This window comes from Conger conger, chromosome 9, assembly GCF_963514075.1.
Source record: "Conger conger chromosome 9, fConCon1.1, whole genome shotgun sequence".
In the NCBI taxonomy this organism is placed as follows: domain Eukaryota; kingdom Metazoa; phylum Chordata; class Actinopteri; order Anguilliformes; family Congridae; genus Conger; species Conger conger.
The window spans coordinates 754,317-778,579 of record NC_083768.1 but is presented as its reverse complement, the minus strand read 5'-3'; the positions used below and the strand labels follow the sequence as shown (position 1 = coordinate 778,579).

At 43.9% G+C, this 24,263-nt stretch overlaps 1 protein-coding gene across 1 annotated transcript; it reads right to left on the bottom strand.

The window, feature by feature from the left end:
* Positions 1-2: 2 nt before the first annotated feature.
* Positions 3-22,442, bottom strand: LOC133136601 (CMP-N-acetylneuraminate-beta-galactosamide-alpha-2,3-sialyltransferase 1-like). Its single transcript, XM_061254237.1, has 11 exons — positions 22,290-22,442; positions 16,413-16,688; positions 15,687-15,740; positions 15,274-15,329; positions 8,937-9,075; positions 7,541-7,731; positions 6,477-6,656; positions 6,051-6,096; positions 5,768-5,887; positions 3,287-3,359; positions 3-100 (listed from the first exon to the last, which is right to left on the bottom strand). The coding sequence occupies exons 1-11, from the start codon at positions 22,440-22,442 to the stop codon at positions 3-5; spliced, it is 1,386 nt and encodes a 461-aa protein (XP_061110221.1).
* Between the last annotated feature and the right edge of the window lie 1,821 nt (positions 22,443-24,263).

The window sequence follows — 24,263 nt, the reverse complement described above, 5'->3', positions numbered from 1 at the left end:
CTCTAAAAGCGACTGGAGAACTGAGGGCCACGGCCCCTGGTCACCTCCAGGGGCAGGCCGTGCAGACGGAAGGCGTGGAGGAACAGGAGCTCCGCTGTCTCTTTCCAGGAGGGTAGTTTGGGGAGAGCAAACAAAGTGAACAAACTTCAAAAACTGGTCCACCATGATGAGGACCACGGACGCCTTGGTTTTGCCACAATGGCTTTTTATGTTTTTTTATGTTTTGGTCGAAGCTTTCTCTGTCAGAGAAACTTTGCTGGGCCTGAAAAACTCAAATTAGCATTTCCCTAAAACTTTTTCCCTCCGTCTTGCGACCACAAACTTGCCAACTATTAATGGATGGGGAAATAATTCAGTACATCTTGTTTCAAAATGCATAAAATAAAGGTATATTTTAATGACAATCAAAATGGCAGAGATGCAGGTTGCTTAGCTTTGCAGTGGCATAGCTTTGTCAGATAGGCAAATGAGGGATTGTAACAGACATTTAAACCAGGAGTGCCCAAATTTTTGCACCCCACTGTAAAAATACTTGGAAATAAAAACTGAAATTCGGATACGAATCTCATGTACAGCTTCTGACCTCAAACCCAATTGTCTTCAGTGTATAATTGGCCTTGCTGTTCCAATCATTTTGGAGGGGACTGCATAAACACAACAAAACCAATGGTCACCATTTTAAATAAATTGTTACATTTGTGGTGTTAAATATGTCAAATATGTCAAATATGTCACGGTCACATTTTGTAGTATTTCAGGCCTTATTAAATCACACTTGCTTTATATAATGTGGTGTAAAGCATAGCCCCAGTTCTAAAGCCATTGAGACTGCGTGTAATGGCTATTTTCTAGCCATCCATTAAATTACATTAATCAACCTGTAATATGCTTATATCCTGTGATATTATATATATCTTTGTTGAGTTCAATAAAAAAGTGTTTTTATTTACAGATATTATTTTCTCAGAATCTTGCAATATATTTGGAGGCCCCACAAACTAAAACTGTCTACTCTTTACTTTATTGCTCAGGAAGCGTAATTGTTCAACACATGAACACGTTTTATTTTACGGTAACATAATTCCCTAAATTAACGAGACACTCACATATACAATTATGTGCTACAGCACTTAGCCAATTTACAGTAAAAAGTTTGTTCGCCAACCCGGACGGAACAATATTCTCAGTGTTGTATAGCGCATTATCAATGTTTCTGCATGTTCACACTTCAGATTACATTCTTTGTTAAATTGCCCTTGTGTGGCATTCAACACACAAACATTAATTTGAAGGGAAGAACAATCAACCACAGAGTTTGGTCTATATTCTGGTGAACTATATTCGAGTCTCATCCTAAAACATAGACGTTCAACAAGATCTTGTTTTCTTTTTATTATTATTTCATTCATTTTTTAATCACAAACATTTATGTTCTTGAATTTCTTCTTTTCTTTTTTTCAGTTTTAAGTAAGCTCTTGAAGTGGCCGCCTTAATTAACTGATGACGTCAGTTTTTACTTCAGGATAATGCTAATCAAGCTAATAGCAATTGCCGTTACATTGTTCAAAATAACTAGACACATTTATTATAACGGAACAATATGCACATGTCCATACAGGATACGAATAGTCACTGCATCGGCGTCTGTGATATTAATTGATATAGACCACTTACTTACTTACTTACACATTAGGAATTTAATTGATAAGGCACTTCACATACAGAGACATAGCCCTCACAGTTATTCACCGTGTGTACACCGGTCATACAGGCAAAATTATATATCTATTTAAAACTAAAAATGTCCCAATTTATTGATAGAACTTCATGATGTCATTTATCATTCATTCATTATCCTAACCCGCTTATCCTGAACAGGGTCGCAGGGGGGCTGGAGCCTATCCCAGCATACATTGGGCGAAAGGTAGGAATACACCCTGGACAGGTCGCCAGTCCATCACAGGGCACACACACCATTCACTCACACACACACTCATACCTACAGGCAATTTAGACTCTCCAATCAGCCCAAACTGCATGTCTTCGGACTGTGGGAGGAAACCAGAGTACCCGGAGGAAACCCACGCAAACTCCACACAGAGAGGCCCCGGCTGAAGGGGATTCAGAACCCAGGACTTCCTTGCTGTGAGGCGGCAGTGCTACCCACTGCAACATCCATGCCGCCATGATTTCATTTACTTGATTAAATTATTCCCTCAAAACAGAGCATGTTATAGATGAGCTGAAGTCAAAATGTACTTTTTCCCCTATTTAGTCAAACAAACACATGTTAAAGTATTCCAAACATTTTTATAAGACTGTTATACTTGTTTTCATTTTTTTTTTTTCATCCACTTCTCTGATTTCACATCATTGTGGACCAGAGGGCGTGTATGTTGGTCAAAAATCTGTCAATTCTCCATTCCCCTCCAATCAGCATCCTTATCACCCAGCAGTGTGGTCCTCATTTCACATCGGTCAATTTGACTCCCTGCCCTTCTAAAATTACCCATTTATACGTCATATTTCGGTTAACTTGTGTATATGTCATATCTAGTTTTACTTTATATATGTCATATCTATAAATGGTAAATGGTTGGCATTTACATAGCGCCTTTATCCAAAGCGCTGTACAATTGATGCTTCTCCATTCACCCATTCATACACACACTCACACACAGACGGTGATTGGCTGCCATGCAAGGGACTTGCTCAGGGACACTTCGACACAGCCCGGGCGGGGGATCGAACGGGCAACCCTCCGACTGCCAGACTCTTACTGCCTGAGCCATGTCTAGTTTAACTCGTGTGTATGTCATATCTAGTTTTACTTGTGTATATGTCATATATAGTTTTACTTGTTTATATGTCATATATAGTTTTACTTGTTTATATGTCATATCTAGTTTTACTTGTTTATATGTCATATCTAGTTTTACTTGTTTATATGTCATATCTAGTTTTTCTTGTTTATATGTCATATATAGTTTTACTTGTTTATATGTCATGTATAGTTTTACTTGTTTATATGTCATATCTAGTTTTACTTGTTTATATGTCATATCTAGTTTTACTTGTTTATATGTCATATCTAGTTTTACTTGTTTATATGTCATATATAGTTTTACTGGAAGCCAGTGCTGCTCTAACTTCAGCCTTTAAGGACGTTCGGCAGTCCTGTTCATTTCACAGCCCTCATCTCCCTTCAAACAACTTCAATTTTTTTCACAGGCCAGAAGCTTCATGACCATGGACTCATAGTCTCCAGCATGCATTGGCTTTGTACGTTTAAATTTGTTTTTCTCCCAGTAATGCTGCCAGGTTCCATCTTTGGATGCTCCAAATCCAAAAACATTCACCTGAGACCAAGAGGACGCAGATGGACAGTTTGATGTTAAATTGAGTAGATTTCATAGAGTCCAGTTGTTGGTAATGACTGTATTATCATCAACAATATCATTATGATTGTATATCCTACACCAGTGAGCACTTTATTATGTATTTTTAGACATATTTTTTGGACTTATTAAGTCTCCTGCTGCTGTAGCCTATCCACTTAGTGGTTTGATGCTTTGTGTGTTCAGAGACGCTCTTCTGCATACCACTGTTGCAATGTGTGGTTATATGTGTTACTGTCACCTTCCTGTCAGCTTTGACCGGTCTGGCCCTTCTCCTCTGATCTCTCTCATTAACAAGGCATTCCTGTCTGCAGAACTGCTGCCCACTGGATTTCTTTTGTTTTTTGCACCATTCTCTGCAAACTCTAAAGGCTGCTGTGCATGAGAGATACTCAAACCACCCTGTCTGTCACCAACAATCATTCCACAGTCAATCATTCTTAGATCACATTTCTGCATCATTCTGAAATTTGATCTGAAAAACAGCTGAACCACTTGACCATGTCTGCATGATTTTATGCATTTAGTTGCTGCCACATGATTGGCTGATTAAATATTTGCATTAAGAAGCTGGTGTACCGGTCTACCTAATAAAGTGCTCACTGAGTGTATGTGCATGGGTGTGGAACTGGAACTTGATTTTGTGTGTGTGTTTTTAAAAGAAATGAAAAGACGAGAACACAGATGCATACAAATGTCCATCATGGCATCTTATTTCCCACTACTGCACCTAAAACTTGTTAAACATGAATAAATAAATTACTGAAATGAAAAGCAAAACCAGGAGAGGAGGAAACAAAGGGAAGTTGGAGAAGCTTAGGGTTCTGAGTGAGGGGAATAGTGTTGGGAGAAGAGGCAGGTTTTTAGGGTACTGAGGGTAACAGTGTTGGGAGAAGAGGCAGGTTTATAGGGTACTGAGTGAGGGGAATCGTTTTGGGAGAAGAGGCAGGTTTTTAGGGTACTGAGGGTAACAGTGTTGGGAGAAGAGGCAGGTTTTTAGGGTACTGAGTGAGGAGAACAGTGTTGGGAGAAGAGGCAGGTTTTTAGGGTACTGAGGGTAACAGTGTTGGGAGAAGAGGCAGGTTTTTAGGGTACTGAGGGTAACAGTGTTGGGAGAAGAGGCAGGTTTTTAGGGTACTGAGGGTAACAGTGTTGGGAGAAAAGGCAGGTTTTTAGGGTACTGAGGGTAACAGTGTTGGGAGAAGAGGCAGGTTTTTAGGGTACTGAGGGTAACAGTGTTGGGAGAAGAGGCAGGTTTTTAGGGTACTGAGGGTAACAGTGTTGGGAGAAGAGGCAGGTTTTTAGGGTACTGAGGGTAACAGTGTTGGGAGAAGAGGCAGGTTTTTAGGGTACTGAGGGTAACAGTGTTGGGAGAAGAGGCAGGTTTTTAGGGTACTGAGGGTAACAGTGTTGGGAGAAGAGGCAGGTTTTTAGGGTCCTGAGGGTAACAGTGTTGGGAGAAGAGGCAGGTTTTTAGGGTACTGAGGGTAACAGCGTTGGGAGAAGAGGCAGGTTTTTAGGGTACTGAGGGTAACAGTGTTGGGAGAAGAGGCAGGTTTTTAAGGTACTGAGTGAGGGGAATAGTGTTGGGAGAAGAGGCAGGTTTTTAGGGTACTGAGTGAGGGGAATAGTGTTGGGAGAAGAGGCAGGTTTTTAGGGTACTGAGTGAGGGGAATAGTGTTGGGAGAAGAGGCAGGTTTTTAGGGTACTGAGTGAGGGTAACAGTGTTGGGAGAAGAGGCAGGTTTTTAGGGTACTGAGTGAGGGGAATAGTGTTGGGAGAAGAGGCAGGTTTTTAGGGTACTGAGTGAGGGGAATAGTGTTGGGAGAAGAGGCAGGTTTTTAGGGTACTGAGGGTAACAGTGTTGGGAGAAGAGGCAGGTTTTTAAGGTACTGAGTGAGGGAATAGAATTAGGAGAAGAGCCAGGTTTTGGGGGGCCACCAGAGTCCAGTGGGGAGGAGTGACTCAGTGAGGTAGGAGGGAGCCAAACCTTTTAGTGCTCTTTAGGGGGTGAGAAGGATTTAGTAATGAATATGTCAGGTGATGGGGAAGCAGTGCAGCTGACTGAGGGTGGGGGTGATGTGATTTCTTGGTATGTGTGAATATTCTGGCAGCAGAGTTTTGTATATATTACAGTTTATGGAGAGATTTATCCAGGAGATCACAGAAAAGGGCATTGCAGTAACGCGGACAGGGTTTGAGCGTCTTTGAGGGAAAGGGATGGGCAGTTGTGCAATGTTACAGAGATGGGAAAATGTAGTCTTCGTGATGGAGGTGATGCACTTTGCTTTTTCTTTTTTTCTTGGGTAAATTGGATAAAGCCAGTTTGTTTATTAGATAGTTTGTTAAAATGTGTAATATGTGCTTACCTCATCACATACGTGGATGGCGAACATCAAGGTTGAGAAGCCGGTGGAGGGATATTTCCCATGGCGTTCAAGCCAAACATCATAGACGTACTTTAAGAACGTGGGGTTGTATATTAACACCTGTGTTAAAATAAATCATAAAAGTCACAGAATGAGCACAAGAGACATACTACATGTGATATTTGTATATTCACACACTTGTACATACACACACACACACACACACACACACAGACACACACAAAAGCATTTTGGAACAAAGTGCGACACAAGACTCTTTCACCTTATTCTTGTCTGCATTAATCTTGGCCATCACCGGCATCCGGGTGCTGTTGAAAACAGAGAGATGTCAATAGCCTGCTGGGTGGCACTTAGTCCAATGACGATCCACAAGATCACAGAGTCCACTAGTACCCCAGGGCAGGACACTTGGAGCATCCATGGCAGCACTGAACCAAGAGCTGATAAAGGAGCCCTTTTTCCCTTTCTTTGTGCATAACTGTCTGTCTAGCTAATTTTAGCCCTCACCCGAACATTAAATGCAAAGCGTAATGATGAAAATGATGTTGCTTCTTTTTCATCCGAAAACAAAGTGAGTGAGCACTACAGCAGCTTCTGACAAGGGCTCCTGTTTCTCAGAGCTGCATTCAGCTTCTTAGATCAATGTTCAAACACAAATGCATTCCCAATGTAGCCCATGGCCACCTACCGTTTCACAGTGCCTGTGGTCAGAGCACTAGTGATCCACTCCAGATCCAAAGTCTTGAATGGTATCAGCAGCAGGCTCGTGTCCTTTTGCAGGTTTGTGGCACTTTCTGGGTACATGACACGATGGGTGGTTCTGTTCCCTACGTCCTTTTCATAGCCCAAAATGGGAGCTTTGTTCATTCTGCAGAGACAATATGTATCGCTCTTAGAGAACTGACTGCTATGTAAACTAGTCTTGACATTGATTTTAGACAATGCAATCATGATAGCTGCATTTTTGTGGCCCAAGTTTACCATACAACCAAGAAACATCATTATGGTTTCTGTAACGTGATGTGAGACTATACTATTGCCACAGAAAATACACTAACTGGTATTCAATTAACATTTCTATTGACTTAATAAATGCAAGCTTTGTAATTCAGGAGTTGGAAGAACACATGGTAGGACATTCTGGCTCAGCTTTTAATAGTTAATCAGGGTTAATCATATCCACTTTGCCCCCTTGTAGCTCAGTCGTTGATGTCCCAAATTATTGTTGCATTCATATTTATAGAAACAAAATACTGTGAAAAAATGAAAGCACAAAACTGCAATGCCAGATTGTTAAAGACGATTAAAAGTGAGAACAGCAGTTTAGATGTTTATCAGCCTCTTATTTGCAAAGCAGGGCAATAAAACTAGAACAGGCCATTCAGACCAGCAATGCTGACCTTATCCTACCACTAAAGTGTACCTACTGCTTAGTTTGCCTAACAGCTAAATGGTATCTAGCACCATATCAAGCCTGGTCTTGAAAACCCCCAGTATTTCTGCCTCCACTACATATCCACTTTTGGATTCTGTTTAAATCTTCCTGGATTACAATAGATTCCAAACTGTTAGCTAAACCTTCTAGTTTTGTATCATCTGCAAATTTAACTGACGTACTTTAAATGTCCCTGTCAAGGTAATTTATATGAATGAGGAAGAGCAGTGGTCCCAGCACCGATCCTTGTGGGACTCCACTTCCCACAATACCTCAGCCTGACCTGTTTTTAGGTCAGCTCAGGCTGAGTCTGTCACCTTATGATGAAGTCATTGGAGTCAATGAGGGCTCCGTAATCAGATCCCTTGAGGTTCCCAGAATTCCCTACTACAGCGCAAGTCCTGCAGCGATTGGGCCCTGAGTCGTTATAATGTCCCTCCCCAGGGACGACCTGGAATAGTTTCTGCACCACAGCACTGTAGTTGGCATTTTGCTTAGTCTGTAGCCTCTGGGGACACAATAAAGACACACAAGAGTGACTCTCAGCTGCTCAAGAGTCAATCAACAAGAGCAACGGTAGCTATGGGAGCAGAATAAAGCTTTTCTTAGACAGATGGCAGGTTATGCTGTATTTACATGGTTTTTCTCCAATTACATTTGTCAACAGACCAAAACCAAAACACACACACCCACACACACACACATACACAGTTCAGTCAGAAGACTCATAATAAATGACTCCCTGTTGTAAGCCAGCCAAAACAGGGAGTGACTACCCCCCCCACCCATGGGGGTCTTTAGAAGCTCACAGTTGGATGCTGGGGTGGTGGTGGGAGAGCAACAAACTTCTGAAGACACGATTGCAATGCAAATGCAGTAACAAGCATGTAATACAAGCAACAGCAGCAGTGAAACAACAGCATGCCAAAAAGAGCAATGCAGCAGAATGAGCCAGGCAGCGCTATGGCTTTAGCATGCAGAATGAGCCAGGCAGTGCTATGGCTTTAGCATGCAGAATGAGGCAGGCAGCGCTATGGCTTTAGCATGCAGAATGAGCCAGGCAGCACTATGGCTTTAGCATGCAGAATGAGCCAGGCAGTGCTATGGCTTTAGCATGCAGAATGAGCCAGGCAGTGCTATGGCTTTAGCGTGCAGAATGAGCCAGGCAGTGCTATGGCTTTAGCATGCAGAATGAGCCAGGCAGCGCTATGGCTTTAGCATGCAGAAAGAGCCAGGCAGCGCTATGGCTTTAGCATGCAGAAAGAGCCAGGCAGTGCTATGGCTTTAGCATGCAGAATGAGCCAGGCAGCGCTATGGCTTTAGCGTGCAGAATGAGCCAGGCAGTGCTATGGCTTTAGCATGCAGAATGAGCCAGGCAGCGCTATGGCTTTAGCATGCAGAAAGAGCCAGGCAGCGCTATGGCTTTAGCATGCAGAATGAGCCAGGCAGCGCTATGGCTTTAGCATGCAGAATGAGCCAGGCAGTGCTATGGCTTTAGCGTGCAGAATGAGGCAGGCAGCGCTATGGCTTTAGCATGCAGAATGAGCCAGGCAGCGCTATGGCCTTAGCATGCAGAATGAGCCAGGCAGTGCTATGGCTTTAGCGTGCAGAATGAGCCAGGCAGTGCTATGGCTTTAGCGTGCAGAATGAGCCAGCAGGTCAGCTTTTGGATGATTTCCAGCATCATAGGTACTTTTTTGTGTGCGTGCTTACCTGCCACCATTTAAAGGTGTCGTCAGACAGCATGGCGTTCTTCTGTGACAAGAGTGGCGATATGGACGTGTTAAAGCGCTTCATGAACCAGGGGTCTTCATCCTTAACAGAGATGCACTGGCGGCAGGCACACAGTGCCCTGGAAACGGGTTTGTCGGACCACCGAGAGACAAGTTGTGATAAGTATGATGACGTATTGCTGGAGCTAAATAAAACTATGGTAGTAGCACAGAAGCAGAACAGCACAATCAAAAGCTTTCTTCTCGGATTCTTGAGGTCCACCATTTTGTAAATGATATGTGTTTACAGACTGGAAAGTTGCAAAAAGGAGGGAGAGCTTCCTCAATGGAGGGTTTGACTTCAGACGAGGGTTTGACTTCAGACGAGGGTTTGAAAGGATTGTATCAGAAACAAAGTGCATGACCTATTCAGGCAGGGAATGTTATCCTTTCAGAACAGTTCTCAGATGCACTCAAAAGCTAGATGCATGCAGTTTACACTTTGGGGGTTTTCTGCATAGTAAACTGCAAGTACGAGAGGTACTGACAGTCGTAGATTAGTAAGTAACTGACGTCTGAATAGGAGGGAAAATGTGACGGTTTGAAGTGCAAGCTTGTGCTTCCTGTTAGAGGGAGGGGTCCTGCTTTCTTCTTTTTGACTGAATGAGGTGGTAAAGAGATGGTGAAGCTGCTCTCTGCTGGAAATCACCCACCTAGAAAGAAAACAAAGGAGGACTGATTACACTCAACATATCTATGGTACATATCAGTAATGGGCCTGGAGCATTTCCCAACAGAGGGGATTGCTCTCCGTAGAATCCATTGGAACACATAAACAACTTAAATATTACCAGATTATTCAAAAAACTAAAATCCAACCTGAGACTGCTACACTTAAGGAAAATCTAATGTTTCTGCTTAAAAATCTGTCAAATGAACATGTACATGTAAGCTATTGTAAGTATTCACTGTTCTGCATGTAAATGAGAGGCTTAGCACAATAGACACATAGACAGCAAGGTTTATTTTGAGGGGACATAGTGCATTGAAGGTGAGTATAACAGTAGTAATTATCGATAAGTTTGGTTAATGTACAATCAATATTAATTTGTTCTGTATAAATCTATATCAATACATGTAGTCTGGTGCAACCAGGCACACACAAATAAAAAAATTAGTGTACTGTATAATACTGTGATCATATCGCGTACAGTTTATGTATATTACAAAACCAAATGTAGATACTTTGTATCTTATATTATTTGGTGTACCCCAAATATTACTTTGTCATAAAAGATGCCTTGGGTCCATACAATGCCCATACTACTTCTGATAAACTACCTACAAGGAGATAAAATAATAGGTAGATATTGCACATGATTATAGTTACATATTGCACATGATTATAAGTTGATATTGCAGTGATTAGAGGTAGATATTGTACATGATTATAAGTAGACATTGCACATGGTTATAGTTAGATATTACACGTGATTATAGGTAGATATTGCACATGATTATAGTTAGATATTACACGTGATTATAAGTAGACATTGCACATGGTTATAGTTAGATATTACACGTGATTATAGGTAGATATTGCACATGATTATAGTTAGATATTACACGTGATTATAGGTAGATATTACACGTGATTATAGGCAGATATTGATTATAAGTTGATATTACACGTGATTATAAGTTGATATTGCACATTATTATAGTTACATATTGCACATGATTATAGGTAGATATTACACGTGATTATAGGTAGATATTACACATGATTATAGCTACATATTGATTATAAGTTGATATTACACGTGATTATAGGTAGATACTGCACATGATGAGCCGCGGTGGCGTAACAGGCTAAGACGCAGCAGACTTGCGGTTGCAGTTTGCTGCAGTTGCACACCGGGGTTCGATTCTCGGTCCTGCCAAAAGCCAAGTTTGGCCGGCTCACGTGGGGCAGCAATAATTGGCTCGCTGCTCCAGAGGGAGGGACTTGGCAGGGTTATTAGATCGCCGCACAATAAGCACCTCGGGCGCCTCGGAATCACGGCAACGGGCACGAGACGAGACGGCTTGAAGAAGGCGTGTCGCTCTCATTCGGGCCGCCCAGGGATGGGGTACGGGCGGTACATCTAATACGACTACCTCCAATTGAATCAGACGAGGTACAATTGGCTACCAAATTGGGAGAAAAAGGGAAAAATCTGGAAAAAAAATAAAAAAAAGATATTGCACATGATTATAGGGAGATATTGCACATGATTATAGGGAGATATTGCACATGATAATGAGTTGATATTGCACGTGATTATAGGTTGATATTGCACGTGATTGCACTCTTTAGGTTCAATCTCCCACACCAGGCAGGTTAGAGGTTCCTCATTTTATGAGAGTTCTACAGTCCCCTCCAAAAATATTTGAATAGCAATTTCTTTGTTTTTGCTATACACTGAAGACAATTGAGTTTGAGGTCAAAAGATGTAGATGAGATGACAGATCTGAAATTCAGCCTTTATTTCCTGGTATTTTTGTCTAGATTTGTTAAACAACTAAGAACATCACCTTTTATATCAGACCACCCATTTGTGTTAGAAATGATAAACCAACATCAAGACCAGAGAGCTGTCTTTGGGAGAAAGGCAAGCTATAAGAGGGGAAATCCATTGCACAAGCATTGAGGATAGCTTGTACAACAACTTGGAATGACCTGAAAAAGAAAGAAACCACTGGTGTACTGAGTGTTGGTGCGTTTTGCTTGTTGTTGCGCTTTTATTGAAAACATCAGCTAATCAGAGAAAATAGTGAATTACACCCACCAGTAATGGTGCTTCTGGCAAATCGACCCTGATTGAAAAGATATTAAAATAATGTAAATAAAACATGACATGCCAAAGAAGGCGTATTGCTAGGTGGCGTAGCCACAAACCATATCACAAACCATGTATAAAAATTATATATACAGTTGGATAATTTAGTTTGTAAGTTTTTAATGATATTAATGATGTTAGAGTGACATTTATTTACACACACTCAAATTTCAGCCATGTTATATTATTTTTCATTCATGAACTTAATTACCATACACGTGAAGATAATTTGGGACAGCCTGAAAATAAAAAGATTTAAAGAAGGAAAAAATTATATTCAAAATGTTTTACTTTATTTTGTTGCAGTAATATCTTATACTTGATAATCAGTATCATGCATGACATTTGAATCATCTTAACAAATAAGGCCCAAATGCTACACTGTGTCCCGGTACCCTGTCTCCTGGCTACTTCCTGGGTGACCATCGCCACGCCCACTTCAATGAGTGAGTCACAGAATAAATGTCATGTGACCACGAGCAATTTATATACACGGTATTTGAGGTGAAAATGCTGAATGACAATGATTAGCTAGTCAAGGCGAAAAACTCAAAATACTTAATGCGTCCCAAATTCTGAATCTGAATTCACCCTAATGTAGTGAATAGTAAACCAAGAAATACACGTAATTTGTGATGAACGAGTAGGCTACATTCAGTCTATCGACTAAAAGCGGTAATAGCATTCTTCTAAACCAGTGTTTTTTGTATAGAAAGGTGTAGGGTGTGTTGTAGATATTTACTCCATAAAAATATGTTCTTTTACATATTAGACACATAAAATAAGCCACGGCCATGCTTAAAAATTTTATTTATTTTTTTTAAAAGAAGAAAAATGACAAATTGAACGCCATATCTGGGTTAAGGGAGCTGCATCTTGACTGGGCATTGTAAGATGGAAATGAGGGTTTTAAGAACAGGCTGCATAGACCTATGTTTGTTAATGGATTTGCGGCAAGATCCTGCAGTGCATAGCCTTATACGCGATTACGCGGATATATTGCAAAATACGACGTCTGCTGTCCAAATTCACTCTTTATTTAGTAAACTATACAAGGTGCATCTCAAAAAATTTGTATATCGTGGAAAAGTTTCTTTTTTTCTGTCATTTGTTTCAAAAAGTTAAACTTTCTTATATTCTAGATTCATTACACATAAAGTGAAATATTTCAAGCCTTTTTTTATTTTAATCTTGACGATTACGTCTTACAGCTCCAGTATCTGAAAATATTACAATATTACATGAGACCAGTCAAAAAAAAGATTTATAATACAGAAATGTCGATCTTCTGAAAAGTATGTTCATTTATGCTCTCAATACATGGTCGGGCAATCATGGGGAAAACTGCTGACGTGACAGTTGCCCAGTAGACACTCATTGACACCCTCCACAAGGAGGGTAAGCCATAGAAGGTCGTTGCTGAAAGGGCTGGCTGTTCGCAGAGTGTTGTATCAACGCATATTCATGGAAAGTTGACTGGAAGTTCTTGAAGTCCAGTGTGTCCAAGTTTCCACAGTCAGTGATGATTTGGGGTGCCATGTCATCTGCTGGTGTTGGTCCACTGTGTTTTATCAAGTCCAGAGTCAACGCAGCAGATTACCAGGAGATTTTAGAGCACTTCATGCTTCCGTCTGCTGACAAGCTTTATGGAGATGCTGATTTCCTTTTCCAGCAGGACTTGGTATCTGCCCACAGTGTCAAATCTACTAGTAACTGGTTTGTTGACCATGGTATTACTGTGCTTGATTGACCTGAACCACATAGATAATCATCGAGATTCAAAATAATAAATAATTGAAATATTTCACTTTATGTGTAATGAATCTAGAATATGTGAAAGTTTCAATTAAACAGAAAAAAGTAACTTTTCCACGGTATTCTAATTTTTTTTAGATAAACATGTGTAGCGTATTAAATTGATATTCACAAAGTAGGGATTAGTAATAAGTGAATAGTGAGCCATTTCAGATACAGCCAATGGGTGCGTCCCATTATTCTGAAAATGCATACTTCACTCCACTTTGTCCCAAACGTTACGGTGCCCTGAGATGGAAGGGCTACGTATAAACACCGCTATAATTTCTACATGGGAACCCAAAGTGTATACAAAATACCCTTTAATAAAATCTGAAAATTTGCACTTTAATCACATGTTAATTGTGTGATTGCAAATCTAAAATTGTAGCAAATCAGAGGCAAAGAAATACATTCCGAGCCTTGAGAGATATAACCCATCACATTACATTACATTACATTACATTACAAGGCATTTAGCAGACGCTCTTATCCAGAGCGACGTACAACGAAGTGCAAATCAAACACAAGTATGAGTGCTAAGAGGACCTGAGAGCCCAGTACAGTTCCGAGTCTTAGTGTGTTTACAGATACAATCGGAACCCTTGAAGAATAACCCGATGTACAAGGAGGGGTTTTGAGAGACGCTATTAAACGACTAATCCTGTTATATCGGCCTCCTCCTCGTTCTCCTTATATAAAATAGTGTCAGAAGTAAAACTAAAAAAGAAATACTACAACAAAGTTAATCAAACCAGCGCCACCATTCATGTGAATAACTTACCTTGATGTCCGCTGCGGGAAAGGTGAAGTTACATTTCCATCGCCGATGAGGACTGAAAAAACAAAAGCATTTATGCATCTACACTACAGGTGCGTCCCAATAGACGGAAAGTGTATAGGCATACAGCACTCCTTTGCGCCACATTATTTCGCAGAAGTGGAGGAGTGGCCCTGGGGGAGTGGAGTAAAGGATGGTGGAGTGAAAGATTGTGGGACGCAGTCTAGCACTGAATGGAGGCGAGTCGCGCACATTAAACTATGAGAAGTTAACGAGCACACCTGCGGACGATGGCGTATGACAGGTGAACACAGCGATGCAGCTTACGCCGGCCGGCAAACGCAAATGATCGGCCGAAATGGATAAGCCGTTTATAAACGGTATAGAATTGCGTCAGGACTTGATAAGAAAAGGCGGGCCATATCAAGTTTGCGTTGGGAGGCGAAGCTGACGAAATTCTGTCAGGAAAAGGAAGGTGATTTTTTGAAAGGGCACGGTTCAACATGCGTGATGCTCACCACAGACAGTGGATAATATTAGCGGCACAGAGTCAGATGAATATGGATTTCTGGGTGACGTGTCAGCGCAAGGCAAAAGTGTATGGGCCCAAAAGGTAGAAATTAATGGGGAATATATTGAATTTAGTGGTCCATCCCCAGTGAGTCCACAGCAGCATGGAGCCCTGCGCCCTCCTTTTAAAGTCCTGTACGGTCCAGGGGATACTGTCCTTAATGTTCAGGGATGTTTCACAGCTCAACTGCAGATTTCACAGCTCAAACACAGAGCGTCAGAGCAGGACATGCATGTGGTGTCAGGTCTTTCAAAGCCACTTCTGGGTTCACCATGCCACTGAGTCACTGCAGCTAATTCAGCGCACTCACGTTGTGCCGGCTGCAGGGGAGGAGTTTGTGAAGGGCCATCCAACTGTGTTCAAGGGCTGGGGAAGATTGGAGAACCAGACACGATTTCACACTGTGTTCAAGGGCTGGGGAAGATTGGAGAACCAGACACGACTTCAAACTGTGTTCAAGGGCTGGGGAAGATTGGAGAACCAGACACGATTTCACACTGTGTTCAAGGGCTGGGGAAGATTGGAGAACCAGACACGACTTCACACACTCCCTAACTGCAGCCAGGAGAGAGTCTGGCTGACGACAGAATGCACATGGGTCAGTACTGCGGCAGGTACAGACGCCTCGGCCTTATCGGGTCAGAACGCATGGCGGGCTGATGGAGGAACCACATTCACCTGTGGGCAACACTGGAGCCAGAGCCCTCAGACATGCTGCGGCACCAAGCTCCTCAGACACACCAGGGGGCTGAGAATCCTGCAGGAGGGCACACCTCCCTGACCCGGAGAGGAGAGTCACTGAACCACCCCTTAAACTGCACTGCAGAGGAGAGTCACTAAACCACCCCTTCTCTGCACTGCAAAGGAGAATCACTAAACCACCCCTTAAACTGGACTGCAGAGGAGAGTCACTGAACCACCCCTTAAACTGGACTGCAGAGGAGAGTCACTAAACCACCCCTTAAACTGCACTGCAAAGGAGAGTCACTAAACCACCCCTTCTCTGCACTGCAAAGGAGAATCACTAAACCACCCCTTAAACTGGACTGCAAAGGAGAATCACTAAACCACCCCTTAAACTGAACTGCAGAGGAGGCGTCACTTAACCACCCCCTGAACTGGACTCCAAAGGAGAGAGACCAGAGAGGCCATAATCATATGCTGGGGCTTGTTTTCCTACCAACTGTGTTACTGTAAAAAAAGGAGAAAGGAATGTTACAAAAGGTTGTGTAGTTCTTCTTTGCTTAACAGGGGAGATGTCCTGGGATGGGTTCATTCCAGGAGCTGTGAGAGATGACTTTTGAGCAGGGTGTATCAGGAGGGGGTTGTAGAGATGCTATTAAACAGCTAGTCCTGTTATATCGACCTCCTCATCATTCTCCTGTTACGTTCTCAGGCGTCACCAGTACAGTTGAACATGGGTCAGTCGGTCCTAAGAGATGGGCGAACGCCGTTCGGAAGGGAGGGGCGATGGCCTCCGTCGCCCCCGGCCGATCGAAAGGGAGTCGGGTTCAGATCCCCGAATCCGGAGCGGCGGAGACGGGCGCCGCGAGGCGTCCAGTGCGGTGACGCGACCGATCCCGGAGAAGCCGGCGGGAGCCCCGGGGAGAGTTCTCTTTTCTTTGTGAAGGGCAGGGCGCCCTGGAATGGGTTCGCCCCGAGAGAGGGGCCCGAGCCTTGGAAAGCGTCGCGGTTCCGGCGGCGTCCGGTGAGCTCTCGCTGGCCCTTGAAAATCCGGGGGAGATGGTGTAAATCTCGCGCCGGGCCGTACCCATATCCGCGTGGAGAAGGGTTCCATGTGAACAGCAGTTGAACATGGGTCAGTCGGTCCTAAGAGATGGGCGAACGCCGTTCGGAAGGGAGGGGCGATGGCCTCCGTCGCCCCCGGCCGATCGAAAGGGAGTCGGGTTCAGATCCCCGAATCCGGAGCGGCGGAGACGGGCGCCGCGAGGCGTCCAGTGCGGTGACGCGACCGATCCCGGACGAGCCCCCATTTTTGTTACGTTCTCAGGCGTCCAGGGGTAGGAGGGAGTACGCAACAAAATTATAATTAAATAAAAATGACCGGGAGGATGTATTTGAGGAGTGAAAATGATCGAACAAACCAGGTTTGAGGTGCAATAGGTGTATTTACAAAAAATGTACAGTGGCGGTGCTATTTACAGTTTTCAAACAAGACAAAGACACATCGGGTACGAGGCCAAGGGACCTGGGTGTTGCCAAATCAATTAAATGAACAAAACCAAAGAGAGCTAAAAACAAAATACATACTAACTGTAACAAAATAATATCTCTACTCTATAATCAAAAGTACATAGGTGGCAATCACCCCTTTCCTAAGGTGTCTAAACAAGGGTTCACCCTACGTGCAGCAACAGTGTATAGAGGCCTCTGTCTTACCTGCCCCAGGGCCTACACACGGACAACCACATTCACAGGAGTAGGAGAACGGAGGAACACGCATGCACACAACAGGGTTATGAAGGGAATGAATAGGCAAGTTAAGCATCGCCCCCTATAGGGCAGCCAACACAGTTTATATAAGCAGAGGGATGTGATTGGTGGAGGCGGGACCAGGGCAATGATGATGGACAGCAGGGACAGCGAATGGAAATGGTTGATGGCTTCATCTGTAGAGTTTAAGGGGGGGGGAAACAGACAGACATACATACGTGGAACGTAACACTCCTTACTGTATATTGTATTGTACCAGACATCTAGATTCAGGACAGTTTTGTGAAGTGTGTTTGGTCAACCCAATGTGGTGCACTCGGGTGAACCCTTTTCATTTATGATGATTACATTACATTACATAAAATTATTGGCATTTGGCAGACGCTCTTATCCAGAGCGACGTACAGTTGATTAGACTAAGCAGGAGACAATCTGGAGCAATGCAGGGTTAAGGGCCTTGCTCAACGGCCCAATGGCTGTGCGGATCTTACTGTGGCTAGACCGGGATTAGAACCACTGACCTTGCATGTCCCAGTCATTTACCTTAACCACTCCGCTACAGGCCACCCTGATGACATCATGGAAATGTTCTTGTGTCAGGTCCATTGTTTCATGAGCAGTTTATTGTGTGTGATGATAATGTGGAAATGTTCCTGCATGAGATCCATTGTTTCATTAGCAGTTTGGTGTTTGTTTTGCACTCCAAATCAAAGAAAACACAATCCGCCTACAATGTCAACACTACCAAACAGGACATCCTCAATTGACTTCCTGAAGTGTGCCAGCCTTCAGAACAAGGAACCGAAATGACAGATGTCCAAATCAATGTCTTTATTAACTTTTTGGCAGGTTAAGCAGGCGTAGGTCGACCGCAGGAAAACAAGTATATAGAAGACTAGACAGTTTGTAAACTATAATCCAGGCAGGGGTTCGGTTTCTAGTTCTGTCTGTTAGTTTATTCGTTTTTTTCTTGTAATTTATCATTTTTCATTATCATATCTGGTTTTCTGTTATCACCATTACTGTTCATTGCATTTCGTCTCCGCCGATGTTTTCGAGCCGTAGTCACTCCCCTGTCTGCGTGTCCCCCTCAATATTTAGAAGAGGTGAATTTGTCCCCCCAAAACATAATGAATGATAACCTCCTCCCCAGTACAGGTATAAATAACAGCACAGAGGGTCTAAACGCTTAGATATCTTTCTTGCCTATTTTACAATTATTTCATACACCCGCAGTTGCGATATGTCTACCGTTGCGGAAGCATGATAGTGTCATGAATCAAGTGTAAATAGCTATCACGCTTGTTTTACCTTCAGTGTTTCTGAATGAGAGTATATGCGGATGAAACGCTAACGTTATCTAGTTTATAACTTGTGCCTGAAGTTATCTGAGGTGCGTTCAGCAAACAGGCGAACGTTTGCAAACAATTAAAGTTTTTTCCGTTAGCATTCTGTTCGCTGTGTTTGCAAACGGTCTGAAAGATATGCGGCGAACAATGAGGAAGCTGGACTGAGGTAAATGTGAAGATAAATTGATGCAGAAGAGGAGTAAATTGGTTCATAAAAATTCACCAGAATGCAGGAAATTAAGTGAGAGATGCTCAAAATTTCCTGGGGGAGAACACCCAATGTTGAAATGAAACCTATGCCCTTGAGTACTAATATACTATATTAACACACTTACTGTCTGTCTAACTAATAAACTAACAGTCACTTATTTTGGGTATTTAGATTTATACACTTACTATAACTTACAAACAATTATCTCCCATTTCTAGTCTGCTCTGTAACTCCGCCTCTCTGTTCTATCACTATGTAATGTCCACGTCCTAATCCGGAGCCGAATGTCTTTCATGTGGGTTCGTTTCCTCTTTGTTATTATATCAGTACCCTATTATGTTCTCCGCATGTTGTCCATTTGTTTAGCCCAACTCACTCCCGTGCCCCGCCTAGTTTGGTCTGGTCTTGGTATTTAAACACCTGTCTCTGCATTGTTCTTTGTCTGAACGTTGATCAATATCGGGTTGCCAATTCATAGTAAGCCTGTATATTTGAGATTCAAGAACGACACGAGTTTGCCTTATCCTACTGTTTTTTTTTTTGCTTGTTTGACTATTTGATTATTCGTTTTGGCCCTTTTTGTACTCCAGCTTGTGACTCTCAGATTATAGGCCCCTGCTTTGTTTTTTGACCATTATTTTGAATCTCGATTCTGGGATTGTTTGAACTCTGTTTACCTGGCTTGATTCTGGGATTGTTTGAACTCTGTTTACCTGGCTTGATCCTGGACTGATTAAAGAACAACATTTTTGCATACTCCCTGGTCTGTGTCTGGGTCCTCTGAACGGTACCTCACACATAAAATTAAAGAAAACCAAAACGTAGTCGTGGTCACAGGCAGAAGGTCGATAACAGTAAGGCAGTCCAAACAGGCAGATAAACAGAAACAAAATCTGGGATGTGAGATATAGCTCAAGTCTGGAGACATGGAACACTGGATGGAGTCAGGCCCTATGCCTGGAAGGTGGGGGGTGTGATGGGAGACGGAGTCAGGCATTGAGAAGGTGGGGGGTGTGATGGGAGACGGAGTCAGGCATTGAGAAGGTGGGGGGTGTGATGGGAGATGGAGTCAGGCATTGAGAAGGTGGGGGGTGTGATGGGAGATGGAGTCAGGCATTGAGAAGGTGGGGGGTGTGATGGGAGATGGAGTCAGGCATTGAGAAGGTGGGGGGTGTGATGGGAGATGGAGTCAGGCATTGAGAAGGTGGGGGGTGTGATGGGAGATGGAGTCAGGCATTGAGAAGGTGGGGGGTGTGATGGGAGATGGAGTCAGGCATTGAGAAGGTGGGGGGTGTGATGGGAGATGGAGTCAGGCATTGAGAAGGTGGGGGGTGTGATGGGAGATGGAGTCAGGCATTGAGAAGGTGGGGGGTGTGATGGGAGATGGAGTCAGGCAATGAGAAGGTGGGGGTGTGATGGGAGATGGAGTCAGGCATTGAGAAGGTGGGGGGTGTGATGGGAGATGGAGTCAGGCATTGAGAAGGTGGGGGGTGTGATGGGAGATGGAGTCAGGCATTGAGAAGGTGGGGGGTGTGATGGGAGATGGAGTCAGGCATTGAGAAGGTGGGGGGTGTGATGGGAGATGGAGTCAGGCATTGAGAAGGTGGGGGGTGTGATGGGAGATGGAGTCAGGCATTGAGAAGGTGGGGGGTGTGATGGGAGATGGAGTCAGGCATTGAGAAGGTGGGGGGTGTGATGGGAGATGGAGTCAGGCATTGAGAAGGTGGGGGGTGTGATGGGAGATGGAGTCAGGCATTGAGAAGGTGGGGGGTGTGATGGGAGATGGAGTCAGGCATTGAGAAGGTGGGGGGTGTGATGGGAGATGGAGTCAGGCATTGAGAAGGTGGGGGGTGTGATGGGAGATGGAGTCAGGCATTGAGAAGGTGGGGGGTGTGATGGGAGATGGAGTCAGGCATTGAGAAGGTGGGGGGTGTGATGGGAGATGGAGTCAGGCATTGAGAAGGTGGGGGGTGTGATGGGAGATGGAGTCAGGCATTGAGAAGGTGGGGGGTGTGATGGGAGATGGAGTCAGGCATTGAGAAGGTGGGGGGTGTGATGGGAGATGGAGTCAGGCATTGAGAAGGTGGGGGGTGTGATGGGAGATGGAGTCAGGCATTGAGAAGGTGGGGGGTGTGATGGGAGATGGAGTCAGGCATTGAGAAGGTGGGGGGTGTGATGGGAGAGGGAGTCAGGCATTGAGAAGGTGGGGGGTGTGATGGGAGATGGAGTCAGGACATGAGAAGGTGGGGGGTGTGATGGGAGATGGAGTCAGGCATTGAGAAGGTGGGGGGTGTGATGGGAGATGGAGTCAGGACATGAGAAGGTGGGGGGTGTGATGGGAGATGGAGTCAGGCATTGAGAAGGTGGGGGGTGTGATGGGAGATGGAGTCAGGCATTGAGAAGGTGGGGGGTGTGATGGGAGATGGAGTCAGGCATTGAGAAGGTGGGGGGTGTGATGGGAGATGGAGTCAGGCATTGAGAAGGTGGGGGGTGTGATGGGAGATGGAGTCAGGCATTGAGAAGGTGGGGGGTGTGATGGGAGATGGAGTCAGGCATTGAGAAGGTGGGGGGTGTGATGGGAGATGGAGTCAGGCATTGAGAAGGTGGGGGGTGTGATGGGAGATGGAGTCAGGCATTGAGAAGGTGGGGGGTGTGATGGGAGATGGAGTCAGGCATTGAGAAGGTGGGGGGTGTGATGGGAGATGGAGTCAGGCATTGAGAAGGTGGGGGGTGTGATGGGAGATGGAGTCAGGCATTGAGAAGGTGGGGGGTGTGATGGGAGATGGAGTCAGGCATTGAGAAGGTGGGGGGTGTGATGGGAGATGGAGTCAGGCATTGAGAAGGTGGGGGGTGTGATGGGAGATGGAGTCAGGCATTGAGAAGGTGGGGGGTGTGATGGGAGATGGAGTCAGGCATTGAGAAGGTGGGGGGTGTGATGGGAGACGGAGTCAGGCATTGAGAAGGTGGGGGGTGTGATGGGAGATGGAGTCAGGCATTGAGAAGGTGGGGGGTGTGATGGGAGATGGAGTCAGGCATTGAGAAGGTGGGGGGTGTGATGGGAGATGGAGTCAGGCATTGAGAAGGTGGGGGGTGTGATGGGAGATGGAGTCAGGCATTGAGAAGGTGGGGGGTGTGATGGGAGATGGAGTCAGGCATTGAGAAGGTGGGGGGTGTGATGGGAGATGGAGTCAGGCATTGAGAAGGTGGGGGGTGTGATGGGAGATGGAGTCAGGCATTGAGAAGGTGGGGGGTGTGATGGGAGATGGAGTCAGGACATGGCGGCCCCGAGGAGCAATGATGTGCATCCTCCACCCAGGGGAGCGAGGCCTCCCAGGAGGGCAGGGATTTCTCCACCAGGCAGCGCAGTGTCTTTGCCGGCTCCTGGCTCGTCCGCTCAGTCTGGCCGGCGGTCTGGGGGTGAAAGCTAGACAGCAGCTGGGTCTTGGCCCCCAGAGCGGACAGCATGACCTCTAAAAGCGACTGGAGAACTGAGGGCCACGGCCCCTGGTCACCTCCAGGGGCAGGCCGTGCAGACGGAAGGCGTGGAGGAACAGGAGCTCCGCTGTCTCTTTCCAGGAGGGTAGTTTGGGGAGAGCAAACAAAGTGAACAAACTTCAAAAACTGGTCCACCATGATGAGGACCACGGACGCCTTGGTTTTGCCACAATGGCTTTTTATGTTTCGTTTTGGTCGAAGCTTTCTCTGTCAGAGAAACTTTGCTGGGCCTGAAAAACTCAAATTAGCATTTCCCTAAAACTTTTTCCCTCCGTCTTGCGACCACAAACTTGCCAACTATTAATGGATGGGGAAATAATTCAGTACATCTTGTTTCAAAATGCATACAATAAAGGTATGTTTTAATGACAATCAAAATGGCAGAGATGCAGGTTGCTTAGCTTTGCAGTGGTATAGCTTTGTCAGATAGGCAAATGAGGGATTGTAACAGACATTTAAACCAGGAGTGCCCAAATTTTTGCACCCCACTGTAAAAATACTTGGAAATAAAAACTGAAATTCGGATACGAATCTCATGTACAGCTTCTGACCTCAAACCCAATTGTCTTCAGTGTATAATTGGCCTTGCTGTTCCAATCATTTTGGAGGGGACTGCATAAACACAACAAAACCAATTTAAAATAAATTGTTACATTTGTGGTGTTAAACATGTCAAATATGTCAAATATGTCACGGTAGAGAATACTGGCTGTTGACAGTACGGCATGAAGCATTAAAAAGTTGTGGGGTTAGGGTCTGTGAATGTGGATTAATCTTTCAGTCTAGAAACCCCACCCCTCATCTCTTGGTGAAGTTTTCAAACGCCACTCACACACAAGAACGAGTTGCCAGAATGAAAACAACCCCATTATTCTTGCAGAAATGCAACTACGGTATGCAACTATAAAAAAAAGTTTTTAAACCTCTTAAAAGCTTTCTATGAACTAGCCAGCTAAATTGCTTGTAATCACGCATGCACGCCATGACGTCACTTTCACGCTGACGTCTTTGGTTTTTTTTGAAGGTGCTGCTGCGCCGATGTTATTAATCTTGCAGAATGTAAAGTTGATTCATTTTGTAATGATGCTGATGAAACAATATCTGTATTTTGGGAAGGTATATATTGCCATGTTTTCTGGAATGATACAAAGACACTTACAGATGGTACAATCGATTGTTTTTTTTAATTTGTGCTACTGTGTTTTCAAAAAATGAGAAGGTAAACATAAACCATAAAATGTCTGTTATCAACCTTCTCTTAATTTGAGCAAAATCTCATATCCATTCCAGCGAATATGCTAATCAGAAACCACATTTTGTAGTATTTCAGGCCTTATTAAATCACACTCGCTTTATATAATGTGTAAAGCATAGCCCCAGTTCTAAAGCCATTGAGACTGCGTGTAATGGCTATTTTCTAGCCATCCATTAAATTACATCAATCAACCTGTAATATGCTTATATCCTGTGATATTATATATATCTTTGTTGAGTTCAATAAAAAAGTGTTTTTATTTACAGATATTATTTTCCCAGAATCTTGCAATATATTTAGAGGCCCCACAAACTAAAACTGTCTACTCTCTGTTCCGAATTCCGAATTCAGACTTTATTGCTCAGGAAGCGTAATTGTTCAACACATGAACACGTTTTAGTTTACGGTAACATAATTCCCAAAATTAACGAGACACTCACATATATAATTATGTGCTTCAGCAATCAGCCAATTTACAATAAAAAGTTTGTTCGCCAACCCGGACGGAACAATATTCTCAGTGTTGTATAGCGCAT